Genomic DNA, 19,815 nt, shown 5'->3' with positions numbered 1-19,815 from the left:
TCCTACACGTGTGGCACAATCCACCTCCTCACACCTGTGGAGTTCCCCGTGACTATATATTTTTGTTAGTCTCTAAGGTGCCACTGGACTACACGTTGTTTTTAATGTTACAGACTAACACGGTCGCCCCTCTGTGAATGGAGACACTGGAATTCCTTCCCACAAGTTCTGTTCAGTCTTTGTTGCAAGCCTTTTCTACAGCTATAGGAGAAGGGGGAGGAGGCAAAACAGGACCTTGCTTTTAGCTGATTTCCTGACAAAACCAGGCAGGATTCTCGGGGGATGGGCGCTTAACTGTCAGAGGCGGAGTCCAACAGGATGTTTAAATACTCACTGTAAAGTTTCCTTCCAAAGTGGCGGGGCATGGGTCCGGGGAGACATCGGTACGTTTATCTAAGGAAAGGAAAAAGACACTGAGAGCAGGAAACTTTTTTGGATGCTTTGTTGGCGGGAGAGCCCTCTGCAGGAAACACAATGTCTCTGTGAGTAGCTTTTCCATAGCATTTTCCCGTCAATGTAAACGTCCGTACAATGCATGATGTATAAGGACAGGGCAAAAGGGTGAAAAGATTGGCTTGGAAAATCAGGAGAGAATTCTCGCTAGCCCAGACATTTGGCTTGTTTCACATACGGTCGCATTTGTTTTACGAGTTCTTTTCGTTCCAGATTCTCTTCTCAGTTACATTGTTACCCCAGCATAGCCTGCAATTGGGCAAATGAGTGGAGAATCAGAACCCTTGTGCCGGGCACTGCTCTGTTACTTATATCAGTGGTTCTCAACCTTTTTTTTTTTATAAAGTACCCCTTTTTCAAAAAAAAAAAAAAAAAATTATAAGTACCCCCAGTACCTTCAGTTTTCAGACACACAAAATGTTTTTCTATCATTACAACACATGTATTTACACAGCTGGGTGGGCGATGAAATTTTTGGGTGTAAAAAGTACAAAAACAAGAAAGAACTGTAAAACTTACCCAAAAAAATCATTTTTCTCCAAACTTCAGTTGTGTTGACGTACCCCCCAGACTTCACTCGAGTGCCCCTAAGGGTCCTCGTATCACTGGTTGAGAAACACTGCTTTAGATTTTCACTCACATAAGGGTGGTGAAAATATTCCCATTGATTGTAAAGGGCTTTGGTTGGGCCCTAAAGGGAGTAAAATCTGACCCACGGTCTATGTTTAACGATCTTGGAATGAAACATTTATCTTGCATGTATTTTGTAGGCTGAACGTAAATTGAGGTCCCTAGATTTTAAAATCCAGAAGAGACCGTGTGTTGATGTAGTCTGAGTCCAATGACAGTAATCTATGTAATCTAGCCCTCCTCCCCACCAATGCAGAATTGTTTCTTACTATTTTTGTCCAGTGTAAATGCACAACAGAAACTCTTATATTGTACAGTGAAGATACATAGGTGCCTCTATGGTATATGGCAAATATGTACTATTTTTCTTCTTTGTTCTTTGACAGCATGCAGCATTGGGAGATGGTACACATTATTTTCAGAATATTGTCCAGTACATTAAGATAAATTGATGGAAATTTAGTTTATCTTGTAAATGCTTTGAAATTATGAAGGGAATCTTAAATCCCATTAAAGTCTTCACAGTTATATTTGGCAGACACATAGTTTCCTCAGGCGAACAGTAGTAAAAAGGTCCCCCCACACTTCCTGTTGAACTGAGCATTACAACTGGAGAGCAAACACTCCAACTGTTTTAACACAAGAACTAGGGCTTCTCAAAATGCACAGTCAACCTGTGGAACTCCTTGCCAGAGGATTCTGTGAAGACCAAGACTTTAACAGGGTTCAAAACAGAGCTAGATAAGTTCATGGAGGTTAGGTCCATCAATGGCTATTAGCTAGGATGGGTAGGGATGGTGTCAGAGGCTGGGAATGGGAGAGAGGGGAGGGATCATGTGATGATTCTCTGCTCTATTCACTCCTTCTGGGGCATCAGGCACTGGCCACTGTCGGCAGACAGGACACTGGGCTAGATGGACCTTTGGTCTGACCCAGTCTGGCCGTTTTTATGTTATATTCAAGTGTCTATTTTCATTGTCTCCTGGACTGGTTATAATACTCTTAGGTATTTTGTGTAGGTGGAGGGGCAGACTCATAGCACTATTACATGGTTGTTAAGATGTATGAATTTGATTGATGCTGGAGGCAATAGTATTGCATTGGGAAGCTACTACATGCAAAATCAGTCCCCAATCCTGCAAGCACTTAAACATGTGTTTCAAGGCATGGCTGAGCTTGATCTCTGAATAGGCAGTTAAAGGTTCACATAGACTGTTATAGGACTCAAATAACAGGGTTAATTGCCTGAAGCCATTTTTCTTCGTTAACTAAATTACTTTGCAATCTTCCTCTGCTCCCGCGCCCGTTCTTACGGCCGTCCTCAGCCAAAGTTCCCAGATGAGCCACCACTGAAGTGGGTGGGAATTTTGCCTCAGTCAGGATTGTGAGGTTTGGTCACCTCTTGTTAGCCAGGTTGTGTATCTGAGGGTGTGTACAGACTGCACTCTAAAATCAAAATAAGATTTGCAATTTGCGCTAATTACGTATCTTATTTCGATTTTATTTCGAAATAGGCCATTTTGAAATTTGGCGTGTCTACACGGCACCAAATTTTGAAATAAAGCACTATTATTCCTCATGGATCGAGGTTTACAGGGATGCCGAAGTAGCGCAGCTGTTATTTCAAAAATTATTTTGAAATAGCGGACACATTCCTTGGATGTGGGGTAGCTATTTCGGGATACTTCGGGTATCCCTAAATAGCCTTGCAGTCTAGAGGTACCCTGGCTGAGGAAGGCAGTGGCATGTGAGAGAGACCCACGCTACAAAAAGGGTGCCCTGCGTATGGCATGACCTCTCATGTACGGGCACGTGAGGATATGCTACGGGGAAGACGCCATTTTGTTTCTGCCCGGGGTCCGCAGAGGTGCCACACAGCTGCGTGTGTAACTCAGGAAGAGGTTGGACCATCCAAATCGGGGCCGGATTTTTGAAGCAGCCTGTAATTTTGCGCTTGCAACTAATTGCAGAGGCAAATACTAGATCCTTTCCGCATCAGCGTCCTGCCGGGCCCTTGGCTAACCCTGGAGTGGGAAGAGGGAGGCCTTGCTCTGTACTCCCAAAAGGGGTGGGGCCTCAGGCAGAAGGGGCGGGGCTGGCTTCCCCCAGGCAGCCTCAGCTCTACCCAGATTGCGCCATGCCTACCCCAGGCAGTCCTCAGTGCTGCTCAGAGCATGCCGTGTGGGACTCCGGCGGTGATTTAAAGGATTGTAGCAGCGGTGGCGGCCGGAAGCCCTGGACTCTTTTGAATATCCAGGCCCTGAGGCATTTGACCCCTTTGCCCTCCCCCTTCTTGTGAGCAGGGCTAGATGTAAGAATTGTCCATTCTAGCTTAGCCTGCTCAGAAGGGAAGTTTCTTCCTACCCTACATCCGTTAAAGCTCGGCAGAATGCTCCGAATTTATGCCTGCAAATAACCCAGCTTGTCATCTTGTCCACAGTTGACAATGGACCAAAACCAGATGCTGGGTAAAAGACCCTTACCAAATTAAACCGTCAGAGTTTAAAGAGCAGACAGAAGTCACGGAAGAGAGTGCTGGTGGGGGTGATGTCTTTCATAGGACCAACCTCTGTGCGTGGAAGGGACAAGCTTTCGAGCAGCACAGAGCTCTTCGCCAGGCCTGGGACAGGCACCCAGAGCGCTAGGTGGAACAGAGTATTTCGCACAAGTAATTAAGGCATATTCAAGGGAGGACCTCTCCATGCCTGACCCAGACCAGAGCAGAGCAACAGCACTGAGTAAACGCCAAAGCTTGTTGCTTCCACCAACAGAACTTGGTCCCATACAAAACATTCCCTTCTCCCTCCGTGTCTCTCATATCCTAGGACCATGGTGGCCACAGCAACAAATGCTGCAAACAAAAATTATGTAAAGCGTTTGAGGAGTTGGTTTTTTTTGCCTACTTGCTCTTGTTTTGCAACTCCGACGCGATGTGAATCGCTTTCTGCATTATCGCAGTGGTAGCATTTCCTGGAGTTTCAGCTTATTTACGCTCCGGACCAACAAAGACCCTATGGAATTTCCACTGCTTCACCTTTCCGAAATACCATGCGGCATGTCACAGTAACTCACAACAGAACTCCTCCTCCTCCCTGTGCTCACTAGTATTGTATCATTTGTCTTACCGGAACACCTGGGATCCTGGATCCGAATTCCTGTGTGCTAGGGGCCATATAAACGCAGAACAAAAAGACAGTCCCTGACCTGACCAGTTTATAGTCTACCTTTTTAGTTTGCTGGGTTAATTCAGTCATGGCTGGAGATACACATTTTGTCCAAGAAGGTTTTTGAGAGATAGTGGGATTCAACAGCTAGGCCTATGGTATAGGAGATAGGAGGCAATAGGTTCTGTTCCCATCTCTGTCCTGACCTGTTTTGTAAACATGGGCAACTGTTTAGCCTCTTGGCCTCAGTTTTCCTGATCTGTAAAATGGGGATCAATAATACTGCCTTCCTTTGTAAAGCTCTTTGATGGAAAGTGCTACATGATTATTGTTATTAGGAATCTTGTCTCCAGGAGGATTTTAAAGGTGGGTGATTCTGAGTTTCTAAAGGGATTATTATGTATAAAAATAGTAGCACTGGAAATTTCCAGCAGACCTCTTGACAGCAAAAGAGCTTTTACTCTATTGCAAGTCCTGGATTTGATTGTTCTCTTCTGTGGCAGACTCAAGGTTGGTTGTTGTGGGAGAAGCCGTGTTATATTTGGCTCATAGCCTAAGAAACATCAGTCAAAAAAAAAAAAAGACTCCTCTATTGAAAAAGGCCGAATGTAGATGTAAAAAGAAAAAAGTCACTGACGTGCACTGGCTTCAAATGGGTCTGGGAAAGGCTCTGATCCCGAATTGGGTCATTTGAGAAGAAGCCCATGGGAAAGTATCAATAATGCAGATAAAGTGATAAGAGCTTTAGGAGATCTGCTTCTAGCATAGACCTATGAACAGGGGAGAGGATGAGAAATTCAAGACACCCTTCTGGTTACAAAGGAATAACCCAAGCCAAGGGGGCCTGATTCTGCTTTCGACGGCAAACCTAGCATGCCTGAGATCAGAATTGGGTCTGTCAGTGTTACTTTGACCAGGGATTGCAGGATCACTTGAGTATCTTTGCTTGAAGGCTGGTGAGGAGTGCGTGGCAATGCATTGTGTTCTACTGCAGGAAAACACTCAGGGTTTGGTGCTTACGCCCACTGGGTGAGTAAACTAACGGGGCCGGATTCATTTGTGGTATAATTCAAGAGCATTAAAGTGCATCTACGGCATAGCCAGTAGCAGCTGCATGCCGATGATTCCTGGCCAGGAATGTGAAGGATTTACATGTGTTGGCCCCCGCAATGCTCCCGGCCACCAGCCACTCTGCTGCCGGGATCCCGGCTGGCTTCTGCTCCCAGCCGCTTGGATCTTTCTCATCCTGCAACATCCGCGGTGCTGGACCAGAGAGTCCCAGACCAGAGAGGTCCTACTTGTAAATCCTGTGAGCTTCCGAGCACTCACAGTCCCCATTGCCTTCAACAGGCATTGCAGGTACTTGGGACTTTGTTAATAAATACAGAGACCAGACTCCTAGGTCTAGCTCCAGCATGTCCCTCCATGACCCTGCACACAGAGGTCCCATTTGCAGTGGGAGTCAAGGTGGCCACATTTGGCACCAGGCTCCCACTGCGGGGCATGATATAAAGGGTGGTGCCTCGGGGCAGAGCCCCCTAGAATCCTGCTCTGTACCAATCGCCCCTGTTATCTGCTCCTGTTCGCTAAGCTCCCAGCTCACTTAGGAGCGGGCTGTTTCTAGCCCTGGCCTTCCCGAGAAGCCAGTGCCAGGTGCCCCAGAGAGAGTGAACAGAACAGGGAATCTCTAAGTGATCCATCTCCTGTTACCCATTTCCAGCTTCTGACAAACAGAGGCTAGGGACACCATTTCTACCCATCCCGGCTAGTAAGTATTGATGGACTTAACCTCTGTGAACTTATCTAGTTCTTTTTTGAACCCTGTTAAAGTCCTGGTCTTCACAACATCATCTGGCAAGGAGTTCCACAGGTTAACTCTGCGCTGCATGAAGAAAAACTTCCTTTTGTTTGTTTTAAACCTGCTAGCTATTAATTTCATTTGGTGACCCCTAGTCCTTATGTTATGGGAACAAGTAAATAACTTAAGGCTTGATGGGTGTGAAAAGAGTTTGGTCTCAAAGCCTCGTTAAAAAGCTCTCAGCCTTGCTTAGCAGGCTGCTGGTCTCAGCACACTAGAGAGAATCAGACGAGTCAGCTCTGATCTGATTTCTCAGCACTGACTAGCATTGTATTTGCGCAAGGCACTGCTCCCGTTGGCTTCCGTTGCAACTGTGAGTGCTCCGTGGTTCTGCACATCAAACTCCAGAGTCTCAAGTAGGGCTCCCAAAAAATGAGGTGCACACATGTAGTGACTCCCCATGAAACGTTTGGGTTAAGTGACTTGACCATCATCACATAATGAATCAGTGGCAGAGGCAGGGATAGAATCCAGTTTCTCAGTCCAGCATTCAACTGCCTTCACCATGTGACCGTCCTTTCTCTGGCTTTGATCCCCTGTCTGATTCATGACCTGCTTCCCTATGTCCACGGCACGTGAAATAGGTCACTCTCCACCCCGATTTATCCCCGGAACAGGCCCATTGTGTGCACGGAATGAGGCAGAGGTTCTATGCAGGGGCTGTGCCAGCCTCTTCTCAGTGGGGAGGCTGAGGCGGGCCCCTCTCAGTCCCCTTCTCCTTGAGGCCCTGCCCCCTCTCCGTGGCCCCATCCTCTGCTTCTCCTCTCTCCCCGGAGACCACATGCTCTCTGGCCCCATTGGAAACTGAAACCAGGTAGTGCTCACAGCTGCCATGGGTCAGAGTCAAGCGGGCAGTGGGGGACCTGACTCTGGGGCCAGTAGAACCTTCAGGGAGCAGCCCTGGCCGGCATGTCCTGGTGGGCAGAGACACAGGCTGGGAACTGCTCTCGGGCACCCATGTTCCCACCCTGGCAGCTGCTCTCTCCGCTCTGCCTTCAGAACTGGGTGGCTGGAGGGTGGCAGCTGCTCTCAAGTATCAGAGGGGTAGCCGTGTTAGTCTGAATCTGCAAAAGCGGCGAGGAGTCCTGTGGCACCTTATAGACTAACTGAAGTGTAGGAGCATAAGCTTTCGTGGGCAAAGACCCACTTCATCAGCTGCTCTCAGAGAGCTAACGCAGATTGTGGAGAAGCTAGAGCCCCTGCCCTGCACCATCCCTGGTTCTGTGGAAAATTGTAAGTGAACTTGTGATTAAACACTGTATCAAAATGCATAAGCAGAAAGGAGCCTAGTTAAGGTTACACAGGCAACCTTAATTCTGGCTTCTCCCGACCTTTAGCTGCTTGACTTTGCAATTTTAATAATGTTCTTTAAATGTAGCTTTGGATGCATAACGTGTACAGGTATATAGACTTTTACATTCTTCTTGATGATCTTTTCAATATAATTGACTATTCGCATGTATGTGCACCATGGCACTCCACGGATAGCGTCACAGCTGTGTCATTTAGTTGTGTCATAGCATCTGTACTGCTAACGGAGAGTCTTGATCAGCATTTAGCTCATGCGGTAGCAGGGGGCCTGTGCTATTGGATTATGAGAATCAGATCTCTGGCCTCGCTTCATTGAGTTCATCATGGCAGTGGTATGAAGCATTAAAAATGGCCATTGGTTTGTTTATGGTTTAAGGCTTTGATCCTAAGGATGTGACTGGTTACCCAGTGAACTGACAAGTCTCATTAATCGGTGGGAGCTGGAGTCCACCACAGGCAGGGGCTTGTCTGTGTGTGTGGGGGGGGAGGGGGCAGCATGGTGGGGGAACTTCTCCAGCCCAGTGGACCTGGAATGGACCGTCCACTAGCCCTCCCTTTAATCGGTGTATTGGTTAAACATCACATGTAACCAGTTAAACCAATTAAAAGGGATTTTCATAGAATCCTAGGACTGGAAGGGACCTCGAGAGGTCATCGAGTCCAGCCCCCCGCCCTCAAGGCAGGACCAAGCTCCGTCTACACCATCCCTGACAGATTTCTATCTAACCTGTTCTTAAATATCTCCAGAGAGGGAGATTCCACCACCTCCCTTGGCAATTTATTCCAGTGTTTGACCACCCTGACAGTTAGGAATTTTTTCCTAATGTCCAATCTAAACCTCCCTTGCTGCAGTTTAAGCCCATTACTCCTTGTCCTGTCCTCAGAAACCAAGAGGAACAAATTTTCTCCTTCCTCCTTGTGACACCCTTTTAGATATTTGAAAACCGCTATCATGTCCCCCCTTAATCTTCTTTTTTCCAAACTAAACAAGCCCAGTTCATGAAGCCTGGCTTCATAGGTCATGTTCTCTAAACCTTTAATCATTCTTGTCGCTCTTCTCTGTACCCTTTCCAATTTCTCCACATCTTTCTTGAAATGTGGCGCCCAGAACTGGACACAGTACTCCAGCTGAGGCCTAACTAGTGCAGAGTAGAGCGGCAGAATGACTTCACGAGTTTTGCTTACAACACACCTGTTGATACAACCTAGAATCATATTTGCTTTTTTTGCAACAGCATCACACTGTTGACTCATATTCAACTTGTGGTCCACTATGACCCCTAGATCCCTTTCCGCCATGCTCCTTCCTAGACAGTCGCTTCCCATCTTGTATGTATGGAACTGATTGTTCCTTCCTAAGTGGAGCACTTTGCATTTCTCTTTATTAAACCTCATCCTGTTTACCTCTGACCATTTCTCTAACTTGCTAAGGTCATTTTGAATTATGTCCCTATCCTCCAAAGAAGTTGCAACCCCACCCAGTTTGGTATCATCTGCAAACTTAATAAGCATACTCTCTATCCCAATATCTACATCATTGATGAAGATATTGAACAGTACGGGTCCCAAAACAGACCCTTGCGGAACTCCACTTGCTATCCCTTTCCAGCAGGATTTAGCACCGTTAACAACAACTCTCTGACTACGGTTATCCAGCCAATTATGCACCCACCTTATTGTGGCCCTATCTAAGTTATATTTGCCTAGTTTATCAATAAGAATATAATGCGAGACCGTATCAAATGCCTTACTAAAGTCATCCCTCCCTGATCCATTTTATATCCATTTTACATCCTGATCCAGTTTACATCCCTCCCTGATCCAGCCACAAAGTGGTATAGTCCTCCTACCCCCCTCCCCCCACCAGAGTCCCACTGTCGATGGGGAGTTCATGACAAGGTCGTGGTCTAAACATATCCTTTGTGCTGCACTTATGTGTGCAACTAATGGGAACGAAGTATAACGAGCGGGGCTACCATGGCGCCGAGTGAAACGCTTCATCGTTTCAGTGCCTTGCAATGTGCCAGGCGCAATTCCATGTGCTGCTCTCGCTTACAGCTGTTTGTTTTTTCCTTGCAGGTTATAAATGATTAGCCCCTATGACCAACATGAGCTGGAGTTTTCTCACCCGCCTGCTAGAAGAAATTCACAATCACTCCACTTTTGTGGGGAAGGTCTGGCTCACCGTGCTGATCGTCTTCCGCATCGTCCTGACGGCCGTCGGAGGGGAGTCCATCTACTCCGATGAACAGAGCAAGTTCACGTGCAACACCAAGCAGCCGGGCTGCGACAATGTCTGCTACGACGCCTTTGCACCGCTGTCGCACGTCCGCTTCTGGGTCTTCCAGATCATCACGATCTCCACCCCTTCCGTCATGTACCTGGGCTACGCCATCCATCGAATCGCCAGGGCTTCCGAGGAGGAGAGGAGGTTTAAGGGGCTCAAGAAGAAGAAGCGGTTTGCTTTGCACTGGCAAGCCGTCCGTCACTTGGAAGACCCTTTGGAAGCAGACGAAGAGGATCCCATGATCGCCGAGAACACGGGGGAAAAGGAGGAGAAAGCCAAAGCAAAGAATGGGAAGGAGCAGCAGAAGCATGACGGCAGGAGACGCATCCAGGAAGAAGGACTGATGAAGATTTACGTCTTCCAACTCCTGGCCCGCGCTTCCTTTGAAATTTGTTTCTTGGTGGGGCAGTACTTTCTCTATGGCTTTGAGGTGGAGGCGTATTTCGTCTGCAACCGACTCCCTTGCCCTCACACTGTGGACTGCTTTGTGTCCAGGCCCACCGAAAAGACCATCTTCCTCCTGGTGATGTATGTCGTGAGTTGCCTGTGTCTACTCCTCAATTTGTGCGAGATGTTTCACTTGGGGTTTGGGACCATTCGAGATGCCATTCGCAGCAGAAAGATCAATAGTTTCCGGCAGCCTCCCTACAACTATTCCTACGCCAAGAATATTGCCTGCCCTCCGGAGTATAACCTGGTCATGAAATCAGAGAAGCCAGCCAAGATCCCCAATAGCCTCCTGGCCCATGAGCAGAACTTGGCAAACGTGGCTCAAGAACAACAGTGCACAAGCCCAGATGAGAACCTCCCGCCGGATCTGTCCAGCCTCCATAAACATTTGAGGGTGGCCCAGGAGCAGTTGGACACAGCTTTCCAGAGCTACAACACCGCTCAGGCCAACACGCAGCCTTCCAAAACTAGCAGCCCAGCGTCTGGGGGGACGGTGGTGGAACAAAACCGGGCCAATATTGCCCAGGAGAAACAAGGTGCCAAGCCCAAAGCCAGTTCAGAAAAAGGGAGCTCTAGCAGCAAAGATGGAAAGACTTCGGTATGGATCTAGTGAGGGGCTTGACCATTGCTCACAGACACGGCAATGGAAGAAGGGGTGTGCGGGTTCCCATCCCCCCCCAGCATTGTCTAGAATTGAATTCAAAGAGCACGCAATGTGTGTGTGGAGGTCAATGTAAATGAAGGATGGGTTATTTCAATGTTTTCTGGCCTGTTCCGGCCTCGTCCTGACGTATTCTCTCTGGGAACCTCCATCCAGCTAAACTGAATGGTCCCCGATGCCTTCTGCTTAGGCACAGGAGTAACAGTCTTTCTCCTGAGGTGACCCATCCCGGGATCTCTATCACACAGCCTGGACTGGCAAGCAAGCTGGTGGGTGGGAAGGGGACTCCTGATCCTTCAGAAGAGAAGTCTGGGCCATGCTGAGCAGCCCACGCCCTGCCTCATGAGGCTCTAGTACTGTCCTTGCATTGAATGGTGTTTAATTACTAAATGTCCTCTCTCAAATTAACGTTAATTCCTCCGTTAAAGGGGAACACAGGGACATGTTGCGAGAGCTGCCACGATCTACTAGCATCGTTGCTGTCCTGCCTGGAGACTTACGTGCACTAACAAGAGGGGATGGATGTCGTTGGGAGATTGCAGCCGTAGGATCTCACCCGGCATGAATCTAGCACAAAGACTGTCACCAGAACCGTAGCCGTATTCGAAAGAATGTACGCGCCCCAGAGTGATTAGCGCAGAGGTAAAGGGGGTATCTTCCCCCCTCAGTGCTGAACTGAGTGCTGAACATCCCGTTTGCAGTAGAGCATTGTAACAAAGCCACAGGGCAGTGTTTGTCACAGAGCTGGGGGATTGCACCCGCTCAGCGTTTTTTAACATTGCTACTACACAGCTGAAGCAAAAGTGCCTTTAAGCAACCAGGGAAACGAAATTCTAAGTGTCTGATGTCTGTGTTAACTCTTATAGAGATCGGAAAACCAGTGCTGACAAATTTTGTTATCGTGTACAGGTTGGACCTCTCTAGTCCGGCACCCTCGGGACCTGACCGGTGCTGAACCAGAAAATTTGCCAAACTAGGAGAGATCAATATTGTCTAGCAGCATTACCAACACTTCCACTGTTTATTGGGCTCTTAGAAGACATTTAGAGCTACATTAGACCATAAGAATGGCCACACTGGGACAGACCAAAGGCCCATCTAGCCCAATATCCTGTCTTCCAACAATGGTCAATGCTAGGTGTCCCCAGAGAGAATGAACAGAATCATCAAGCGATCCCATCCCTGTCACCCATTCCCAGCCTTTGACAAACAGAGGCTAGGGACACTATTCCTACCCATCCTGGACAATAGCCATTGATGGACCTAACCTCCATGAATGTATCTAGCTCTTTTTTGAACCCTGTTAAAGTCCTGGACTTCACAATATCCTCTGGCAAGGAGTTCCACAGGGTAACGTAGAGCTAAATAACATCACAGAACACTAAGAGCTGAGACTGGTGGCTATAAGCTGTATGGGACCACAGGAAACTTGGTCACAACCATGATAGGGGGACATCTGGCTAACTAAAATCATGCTGGACCAGGGAGGGGGGGCTCCAGGCTTGACAGTGTTGGGGTCAGGTGGAAGGCTGTGGTTGTGAAGGTGCAGGAGTTTGGGCTGCTGGACCAAAGACTGCCGGACTTGAGAGGTTCAACCTGCACTTTTGTTTAATCAAGAGCTTATAAATAGTCACAACAAATAGATCACTGAACCGTGTGTGTGTGTGGAGACGGATATGAATATTACATGTGAGATACAGATATACATATATAATGTATTATCAACCCCACAAGGAGTTTTACCATTTCCCACCTCCACCCAAAACCAGATCAGCTCACACAATGGTGGCTGGTCGTCTTCTCCTAGAGGTCAAAAGAACCAGATCCCCCGCTGTTGTCAGTGGGTTCAGCTTCATTTATTTCAGTGACCCAAGCTGAGAATCTGTCCGCTTGACTATAATGGGGACGGGAGAGAGTCCATTCACAAGAAGCGCTCGCCTGCAGTTTAAGCACCAAAACCTCCTTGCCTTGCTCACATGAGTAGTTCCGGTGGACTTGTCTAGACCAGGATATTTTAGCTAAAGTTTATCACTGGAGGTAGCTACAGTCCAACCCTAGTGCAGACCAAGCCTAATGACACGGTGCTTACCCAGCAAACAGCTTGTCCGCTCTAGTTCTGCGGGAGAAATGGAAGCAATGGTGGCAGAAGTGGGGAAATTTTAAGCAAATCTGCCCAGTTTAAACACCGCCATTGAGTTCCATGAGGCGACTCAGGCAGTAAGGCAAGGGACCCAAAGCACAGCGCAGCTCTGACTAGGGGGGGCGGTTCTCTTTTTCAAATGCTCTGCGTTAGAAATACTTTGACAATGTTTTTTTTCCCCCATCATGTATCCGACTTGTACAAAAGTGGCTGTGGCTTTGTTGTGAATTAACGCCGTGAACAGGGAGCAGAAACGTAACTCTGCCCACTGGGAGCATGGCCGGGGGATTTATCAGGCTGGGACAAAGCAGAGTGAAAAAGTAAATAATTAACTGCCCCATTTTCTGCTCTGTTGCCTTTCATGGAGGGCCTGATCCTGCCAGGTGCCTATGCATCTTCAGTTCCTACTGGGGCTTTGTAGGATGCATTCAAAAGCTCCCAGGATCAGACCGCTCAGACTGTGATAAACAGCTAGAGACTCTGACTGAGCAGAGCGTTTCAGCACGTGCTTAACTTTGAGCAAGTAGCCCGACGGGCCAACTCACATGCTTAAGTGCTGTGTTCAATCAGAATCCTATAACCCCCTTCCTAAAGCTATATCACATCATCCATGCTAGAGACAGAACAAATGATCGTTTTATAAGGAATACAATGAACAAAAAGTCGCAAAGGAGTGTTAGTCTGTAACTTTAAAAACTACGCACGGTCCAGTGGCACCTGAGAGACTTACAAATATATTAGATCATGAGATTTCGTGGGTAAAACTCAATGAGTTATACGCCATCAAGTGCCAGCAGTGCCACTCTGTCACGTACATTGGCTAAACCAGACAGTGTCTGCGACGAAGGATAAATGGGCACAAATCAGACATCAGGAATGGGAACACAGAAACCTGCAGGGGAACATTTTAATCTGCCCGGACGTTCATTCATGGATTTAAAAGTAGCCATCCTGCTACAAAGGAATTTTATCATCCAGCTACAGCGAGTAGTTGGGTGATAAACTGGAATTCATTTACAAGTGTGACACTATTAACTCTGTCTTGCATAAATATATTAGCTGGTTAATGAACTACAAAGGCAGTTTCCCCAATCTTTGATATTCACATTTACACATCAAACGCTATGAATGGCACACCTCCAGCCTGGCTTAATAAGCTTCATTAACACTGGTCCTCCAATGGACAGGTAACTGTTTTTGCTGTTATATATACTCTGGATTCTGTCATTTTTTACTCCAACTCTTCTGATGAAGTGGGTTTTACCCAGGAAAGCTCATGACCTAATATATTTGTTAGCCTCTAAGATGCCACAGTAATTGTTATTAATGGATAGTGAGGGGGTGGAATCTCCATCCCTAGAGGTTTTGAAGTCCTGGCTTGGCAAAGCCCTGGCTGGGATGATTGAGCTGGGGTGGGTCCTGCCTTGGGCAGGGGATTGGACGGGATGATGCCTGAGGTCTCTGCCAGCCCTCTGATTCTGTGTTTCTATAACCTGATGGAAGCTCTGAGTAGGAAGAGGGTTGGCTGCTGCAGGGTTTTTCCCTTCACGATGACTCACACTGCAGCAGGCCCATTGCAACGTGTCCTCCTGGAGCAATGCAATGACTGCTGCATGGGGAGTCGGGATGGTAGGCTTATCCTGGTTCTAACAGCAACAGCAGCTGCTGGCCCTCGGCACTTCCTGAGTAATTCCCGCTGGATGTAATTGACCCCAGATGTCCATCAGACTCATGAGCTCGTCGTTAACCTTCGGAGCATGTGGAGTGCCTCGAGCGTGGGGTGTAATTCAGTCCTGCTTCGATTGGCACTGCTGTCCCAAAAATAGCCAGCGAGCGACACGGAGACAGCCCCCTGGCTTACTTTGCTGGTAAGGCTCTCTGGTTGGTTCTTGTGTCCCCTGCTTTCTGTGGGGTCTGTAACTATAACGATCTCTTCTCACCCATGCCTAATGCTTCACAAGGAACTAATTTGCTATCTTTAATCCCGGGGGGGATAACTATCGTGAGCCCCTCTTCATCCAGCATGGTTAAGACACTTACCCAAGGCACTCCGGGGGCCAGTGTCAGAGACAAAATGAGACTTCAGCTGTTCCAAGTGTCCAGCCCCATGTTCAACTGAGTGACTCCAGTATGAGGCAGTCCATGGCAGACACATTTTCTCTTACCAGATGATTGTGTTGAGGGGGTTGGTTTGATTTTCTGGCTTTGCTTGCGGGGGTGAAAAGCAGATCACTGGAGACCCCTGAATGAGGATCAACCATGGGGACTTGTTATAAAGGGACTGAGCTACGGAGGGGATTTCAGGAGTCTCTTTGAATTTCCTGCCCCTTCTTGGTAGCCTGTGCCAAGAACTTGATGTGACCCCAGGGTCGTGTATTCCTGCTGCAGGGATACCAACGGATCAGCCAAACAGAGCAGTGAAGCTGGACACTCAGTCCCGGCTAACGGTCTCATTGTGTGAGTCATATCCCCCTGTTCCACGACGTGAGCTTGCAGGGTCAGATGACGGTGGCGAGCGTATCAAGGTTGTACACAGGGTGGTACGTGTCCACGTTCTGCCCGCAGTAAACCGCTACCCTGCCCAAGTGAGCCTGTAAAACCCTGTGACTCTGATGCATTTGGGAGTGGGAGAGATGGCGTGACGTCAGGCCCACCGCTGGGTCTGGGGTTACGGTTTTGCTGCCCTGTGGAGATGTTTCTGTTGCATGTCTCTGCGAAGCTCCCTTATTTAGCTTTGCCCCCCTCTCCGCCCCCCGGAAATAGAAGGCGTATCACATAATGACCCTGACGGAAGCTCTGAGCAGAAGGAGACATACGATGGGGCGGAGTTTCCCATGCTCCCTTAGGCAGCTGCACTGCAGCACTGAACAGTGTGCCTGTGTGGGCAGGCAGTGGCATTGGGGTAGGAGTAGACTCTGGAATCCTGGCCCCATTCAAGTCAATAGTGACTTCAATGGGGCAGCATTTCGCGCACAAAAGTGAGAGTGGGGAACGAGCTGTGAAGTCTCATCTGGTCCAGCCGGTGCTAGCTCGTTCCCTGCAGCGCATTGGCCAGGGCTCTGTCCAATTGAGTGTTCACTTGTAAAAGACCCATGCATGGGGCTCCCCCTGCTTCCCTTGAGAGAACATTTCCCTGTCTTAGCGAATTCAGTTTGAAGACCCTGTCCTGCTAGTCAGCCCCTGGAGCAGCTGTGACCTAGTGCTCTGTGATAAAAGCAAATCAAGAGACGTGTGTGCCATTCCTCACTCTGCCACTGATCAACTCTATGACCTTGGTTGAGTCACTTATCCTGTATTTCCTTATCCATGACATAGGGCTGATCAGTGCTTCCCCATCTTCCTCAAGCACCTGCAGATGAGAGGACACGCTCTGTGCTGCAGTTCTGAAGAGCTTCTCAAACCTCCAGCCGTCTTGCCGGGGCTGCCTTTGCAGTAATCTGCAGCCCAGAATCTTTGTAGCCCACCGTGCTAAGGAGGATGCCCTTCTACCTCCCAGCTAGCTCTGCACGAGCCCTGCACTGGGAGCTGAGAGGAGAGGAGCTGAGGGACATGTATAGTGGCTCTTCCACTAGGGGAATTATTCCACAGTCCCTTTGAGATTCAATTACAGCCCTTTCTTTGCCATAGGAGCCAAAGTAAGGGACAAAGTTAACCCTGAGAAATGCACATTAGTATTATTATGGTGTGACGATGCTGGCTTGTAAATGAGTCCGTTCAGATCTGGGAAAAAAAAAACTTTTTTTATGGAAAGGAGAAAGATTACAAGGCACAATAAACAAACCCTTCCTATCCAATGTGGCCAAAGGTAGGATCCCAAATTAGGCAAAAATCCATCCTATGCTAACCATCTGATTGCTCATACAATTGCAATTAATTCATATGCAGCATCCTTCCCGAGAGGGCTCACTCTGGCAATGTCTAGACTACAAGGATCTATTGGAAAAAGGTTCGCAAAATGCGCTCCGCAATTTGCGTACCTTTTTCTGATTGTTTTTTTGGAAGAGGCTTTTCTGAAATTTGGCCCGTCTACACTGGGCCAAATTTCAGAAAAGCCTCCTCTTTTGGAAGAGCCAGTCTTCCCTGTGGAAGGAGGAAGACAGGGCTTTCGAAAGAGCGCGTCTACTCTTCTGCAAAAAAATGTGGAAGAGCAGATGCATTACCTGGACGTGACAGAATTTTTCCGGGATACGGGAGATATCCTGGGAAAACCCCGTAGTCTAGACATAGCCTCAATGACATATAATGCTTTGCTTCTGCAACAGGTCAGGTGTTTCATTCATAGAGCAGGTAGGGTTCGCGGTGTGATTTGTTTCATCCAAAATGCTGACTATACTCCCTCAACCCTGTCAGATAAAGAGCTTGTCTTTTTTTTATTCAGGGCCTGGAATGTCCCCAATCAAAGCCAAATTACCTTGTTGCTTGCATACCATTCCACTGGAAAATACTTGAACTTAACGAAAGGCCATAACAAGTTTGTGCTGTTACAGAGTTGCTGGGGATTTTTTTGTACTAACTGTATTTGTATTTGAAACTTTTTGCGTATGGAGTTGAGTCTGTAAATATTTTTCAGTGTATGCGTTACATCTGGAATGTAGTTAGACTGTTACAGATATCTGTCAACAAACCAAACTCAAGCTCTTTGGATAGCCAATTGCCAGTACTAATAAAATGGAATAAATTGCACATATTGTTTACAGTATGCAACATGCGTGATGTATTTATTTGGCAAGGGAAATGCTGAAAATGTTGGTGAGATGAGATGGCAAAGACTTTTAAACCCAATTTGGTATCCAACTGAGCCATATAACTGACGTACGTTCATGGATGTCAATGCATAAGAACACACACTGGTTCAGAACAATGGTTTGTTAAACCCAGTACCCCTGTCTTCTGGCAGTGGCCAGTGCCAGGAATTGTCAAAGTGAATGAACAGAACAGGGCACCTGTGAATGATCCAGCGCCTGTCATCCACTTCCAGCTTCTGTCATTTGGACACTCTGACTCTGCCTGTCTTGGCTACTAGTCATTGATGGACCTATCCTCCATGAATTTATCTAGTTCTTTTTTGAACCCTGCTAAAGTCCTGGTCTTCACAACATCCTGTGGCAAGGAGTTCCACAGGTTAACTGTGCATTATGTGAAGAAATACTTATTTTTGGTTTGCTTGTTTGTTGTATACAGGTTACATCTCTATGAACCAGGACTCTCTGGTCTGGCAACATCTGTGATCCAGGAGGATTACAGATGTTCCAGGATCAGAGAGCCCTGGTACACTGCAGGGCAAGGGGGAGCCCAGCATGTTGCGGGGGTGAGGGCAATCTGGGCTGCAGATGCGGGGAAAGCAGGAGCCTGGCACATGGCTCAGCTGAGCTGCCGGGAGTGGGGGCCGGGAGCTGGGAAGCCCAGCACACAGCTCAGCTTGGCTGGAAGTGGGAGCAGGGCTGTCGAAGGGGACCGAGAAGCTTGGGGCAGCAAAGCAGGGGGTGAGAGATGACAATAGGGGGCCAGAAATGACCTTCCCTGGTCCTGCAAAATCCCTCATCCAGGACCAGTCAGGTCCTGAGGGAGTCAGTCCAGATCAGGGAGGTCCAGCCTGTATCTGCTGGCTGCTAATTTCATCATTTGACACCTAGCTTGTGTGGGAAGAGAAGGGGTAAATAACACCTCCCTGTTTGCTTTCTCCACACCATTCATGATTCTGTAGACCTCTATCATACCCGCCCCCTGGCTCCTTTCTAACCTGAACAGGCCTCGTCTTCTTCACCTCACCTCCTATGGGAGCTGGGCCATATCCCAGTCCATTCTTTGCCTTTCCTTGTGCCTTTTCTAACTCTAATGTATCTATTTGCAGACGGGGCCAACAGAACTGGAGGCAGTATTTGAGGTGTGAGCTCACTGTGGATTTATATAGAGGCAAGATGGTTTATCTTGTTTTATTATCTAGCCGTTCCCTAAGTGCTCCTCATACTAGGGTTTCAACTGCCTAATTCCATGTAGGTTGGATATTTTGAGAGAGCTGACCACGATGATCACTTAGTGAGTAATGACAGGTAAGTTAGAGCCTATCGTTTTGTATGGGATTATTTTTTTTCCAATGTGCATTACTTTGCAAAGTGCTTTTGCCTTATTGGGGCCTGCTGCTTGTCAGAATTCTCTGTGTGCTGAGGAATTGCTTACCATTCCTGCAGGCACTTAGCGGAAGTTAATGTGGACACACTGCCTATGATTTCAAAAGTGACTACAGGTCGCACCTCCCTAAACTGGGATTCTCTGGTCCGGCAACATCTGTGGTCCGTGTTTTGCAGTTTACAGAAAAAGAAGAGGTGTAGAATAAGTCAAATGCTGAATTAGCATAAAGGTGACCCGGGTAAAGGGGGAAAACACTTACGTTAACAACTTCCCCCCTTCATTTAAATGATTCGGCTTATGTTTTATATTAGAAATGCATGTCTTGTCTACCCTGTTTTTCCTCAGCTGGACAAGTAGGAAGGGATAGGAAGTCAGAGGTACTGAGCAAGGAGAACCTAGCTACATTACAGGAAAAATTCTATTTATTTAGGTGGCTTCAAACTTTTGGTTATTTTGTGAATATGCATTTAACTCAAATTCATGGAAAATGCTTGGGAGGAAAACTGTCTTTGTTAAAGTTTTACTACCGTTGCCCTTCCCATTAAAAGGACGATCAACCACAAATGGTATCCTAGCTGTATGTATAGCTGACTGAAAAACGTTGATGAAAAACATGGTGAGAAAATCCACTCTTCTCCACATTTTGACCAGCTGTAATGCTACTTCCCCACTGTTTCAAACAATCAAATAAGCCCATTGTGTAACCCTTCCTGGCACGAGAAAGGAATACTT

General features: G+C 47.5%; 1 protein-coding gene across 4 annotated transcripts in view; it reads left to right on the top strand.

The window, feature by feature from the left end:
- Positions 1-17,653, top strand: part of GJC2 (gap junction protein gamma 2) — a 66,570-nt gene extending 48,917 nt beyond the window's left edge. For 3 of the 4 annotated variants that reach the window (XM_075922949.2, XM_075922948.2, XM_075922950.2), the window contains exon 2: positions 9,496-17,653. In XM_075922949.2, coding sequence (XP_075779064.2) covers positions 9,516-10,763 — 1,248 coding nt within the window. In that variant the 5' untranslated portion in view covers positions 9,496-9,515 and the 3' untranslated portion in view covers positions 10,764-17,653. Of the gene's footprint in view, positions 1-162; positions 483-9,495 lie in introns of those variants that run through there. The other variant, XM_075922947.2, reaches the window with a different exon arrangement.
- The last annotated feature ends 2,162 nt before the right edge of the window (positions 17,654-19,815 follow it).

Source organism: Pelodiscus sinensis, chromosome 2 (assembly GCF_052426305.1).
Source record: "Pelodiscus sinensis isolate ZL-2025 chromosome 2, ASM5242630v1, whole genome shotgun sequence".
Taxonomy (NCBI): Eukaryota; Metazoa; Chordata; order Testudines; family Trionychidae; genus Pelodiscus; species Pelodiscus sinensis.
Note: the sequence above shows the minus strand (reverse complement) of the source record. Positions and strands in the feature narration are given on the sequence as shown.